Here is a 2,500-nt window from a genome sequence, read left to right as displayed (position 1 = left end):
ATTATTATTATTATCATTATCATTATTATTATGATTATTATTATTATTATTATTATTATTATTATTATTATCATTTCTTTTTATTTTATTATTATTATTATTATTATTATTATTACTACTAATACCATTATTTATTATTATTATTATTATTACTACTACTACTACTACTACTACTACTACTACTACCATTATTTATTATTATTATTATTATTATTATTATTATTATTATTATTATCATTATTTATTATTATTATTATTATTATTATTATTATTATTACTACCATTATTTATTATTATTATCATTATTATTATTATTATTACTTGCTAAGCTACAACCCTAGTTGGAAAAGCAGGATGCTATACGCCCAGGGGCTCCAACAGGGAAAATAGCCCAGTGAGGATAGGAAACAAGGAAAAATAATCATAAAAACAGTAACATCAAAATAAATATCTCCTATATAAACTATACAAACTTCAACAAAACAAGAGGAAGAGAAGCAAGATAGAATAGTGTGCCTGAGTGTATCCTCAAGCAAGAGAACTCTAACCCAAGACAGTGGAAGACCATGGTACAGAGGCTATGGAAACTTCATTATAAAAACCATAAATGAAAATGAAATGAACGGATCAAGGATAATTAACGAACCTGGTCCCTGGTACAAGGCTGGACCACAAAGTCCAGGATTCATCCGTGTCCATAGGATCCCTTTCGGCGTAAGGGACGCCACCTATGGAGTGATCCTGCGAAGATTGAACTGGCTGTCTATCCTGTTGAATATCATTTAAGGACGATGTATATAAGTCATTCATGTAAGGAGGTTTTGGCCTATCATGCTCTCCTATGCTGCTCAAGGGCGCTTCCCCACGCCTCACGTAGACCAATGCCGGACGGGGACGCCTTCTGAGCCCGTGGTATGCTTCAGGTGAAGGTAGTGTCTCTGGTTCATCGTCAGGAGAGGCATCATCTACGAAATAGTCTTGATCTTCGTAGTCTTCGAAGGGGTCAGGGTAAAATGCGCTGTCTTGGTCTTCTTCGGATGCTCCAGCGATCACTTGACACAACAAGAGAACCACAATTAGCTGGAATGAGATCAGAATGTTAGTATATAATTAATAATTCTGCAAAGAGACTCATTTTATGTAACAAATATAATTAGAAATAAAATTAATAGCATATATTCGTTTTGTACTTCTTCGTAATATAAATCACTGAGATATCATTGGAAGGAGAAAAGATTAATGAGGTAGAACCACTTAGGAACTATGATCTCCAATACAGAGTCTGTAGAATTAGAGTTTAGTGAAAGATTGAGAAAAGCAAATAAGACAATGGCTATGTTAAGTAAAATTTGGAAATCAAATCACCTGAAATTACATATAAAAATCAGACTATATATCAGTTTAGTGAGATCGGTGTTACTCTGTGGACATGAGTCATGGTATGACAATGAAACAATCTTATATAGATTTAGTAGATTTGAGAACAAAGCCCTCAGAAGAATATTGGGAGCTAAATGGCGGGACAGGATTAGAAGTGAAACTATAAGAGAGATTACTCGAGTGCCATATGTTGGTGAGATCATGATGAGGGGTAGATGGAGATGGTTTGGTCATACTCTTCGCACTCCCCAAGAGAGATTAGTTCACCAAACGTTCAGCTGGGCTCCACGAGGCACTAGAAGAGTTGGAAGACCCAGGCCTTCATGGCTGAGGATTATGAAGCGTGAAGTGGGAGATGATAAATGGAGAAGTATTGAATTAAAAGCTCAAGACAGAGACGACTGGCGAAATCTAACCGAGTCCCTTTGCGTTAATAAGCGTAGGAGATGATGATGATGATGATGATGATGGTAATCCGTTTAGTATTTTTGCGTAATATAAATCACTATTGTATCACCAATAATTCGATTGGCCTAGTTTATAAAAAGGCAGCTTTTCATCAGACACTAATTCTAAAATCAACCATAATGTCTAAATTTAAATGTTATAAGCCTAGACTACAAGTGACTCAGTGTCTGAACCATATCTAGTTGCAAAAATTAGATCTGAGTTGCTCAACTTTTTATTTTGCATCGGTTTAGACAATTGTATTGCAAAGTCATTAACGTCAACATAAATCTTGAGTCATTATCTTTCATTATTCACCTCACGCTTTTCTAAAATAATGTTAATTACCCGTGAAATTAATGGTAATATTTCAAAGTAATCGTGGCTGGAAAATGCAATGGTAAAATTGTTAGGGTTAGTCACGTGACATACGACTCCGGTAACGATAAATAACGTTTTTTTTTATTATTATTTCAACAGGTGCTTCTAAATATTCAGTTATTTCTTTGTAACAATATTCATCCGTTGAGAATATTATCTTTTATCTCGGTCGTAAAAAAAAAAAAAAAAAAAAAAAAAAACCGTTGTGGTGGCCGAGGTGACGCCAAACTGGGGTTCGAGTCCCGCTCAAACTCGTTTGTTTCTTTGGTCGCTGCCACCTCATCGTCCTTGC

The 2,500-nt window shown here is 34.7% G+C and overlaps 1 protein-coding gene across 1 annotated transcript in view; it reads right to left on the bottom strand.

Moving 5' to 3' along the window:
• LOC137635235 (uncharacterized) overlaps positions 1–2,500 on the bottom strand; it is an 80,396-nt gene that overhangs the window by 8,738 nt on the left and 69,158 nt on the right. The window contains exon 2 of the mRNA XM_068367691.1: positions 647–1,080. Within this exon, the coding sequence (XP_068223792.1) occupies positions 647–1,080 (434 nt within the window). The remainder of the gene's footprint in view (positions 1–646; positions 1,081–2,500) is intronic.

Source organism: Palaemon carinicauda, unplaced genomic scaffold (genome assembly GCF_036898095.1).
Source record: "Palaemon carinicauda isolate YSFRI2023 unplaced genomic scaffold, ASM3689809v2 scaffold105, whole genome shotgun sequence".
NCBI lineage: Eukaryota > Metazoa > Arthropoda > Malacostraca > Decapoda > Palaemonidae > Palaemon > Palaemon carinicauda.
Note: the sequence above shows the minus strand (reverse complement) of the source record. Positions and strands in the feature narration are given on the sequence as shown.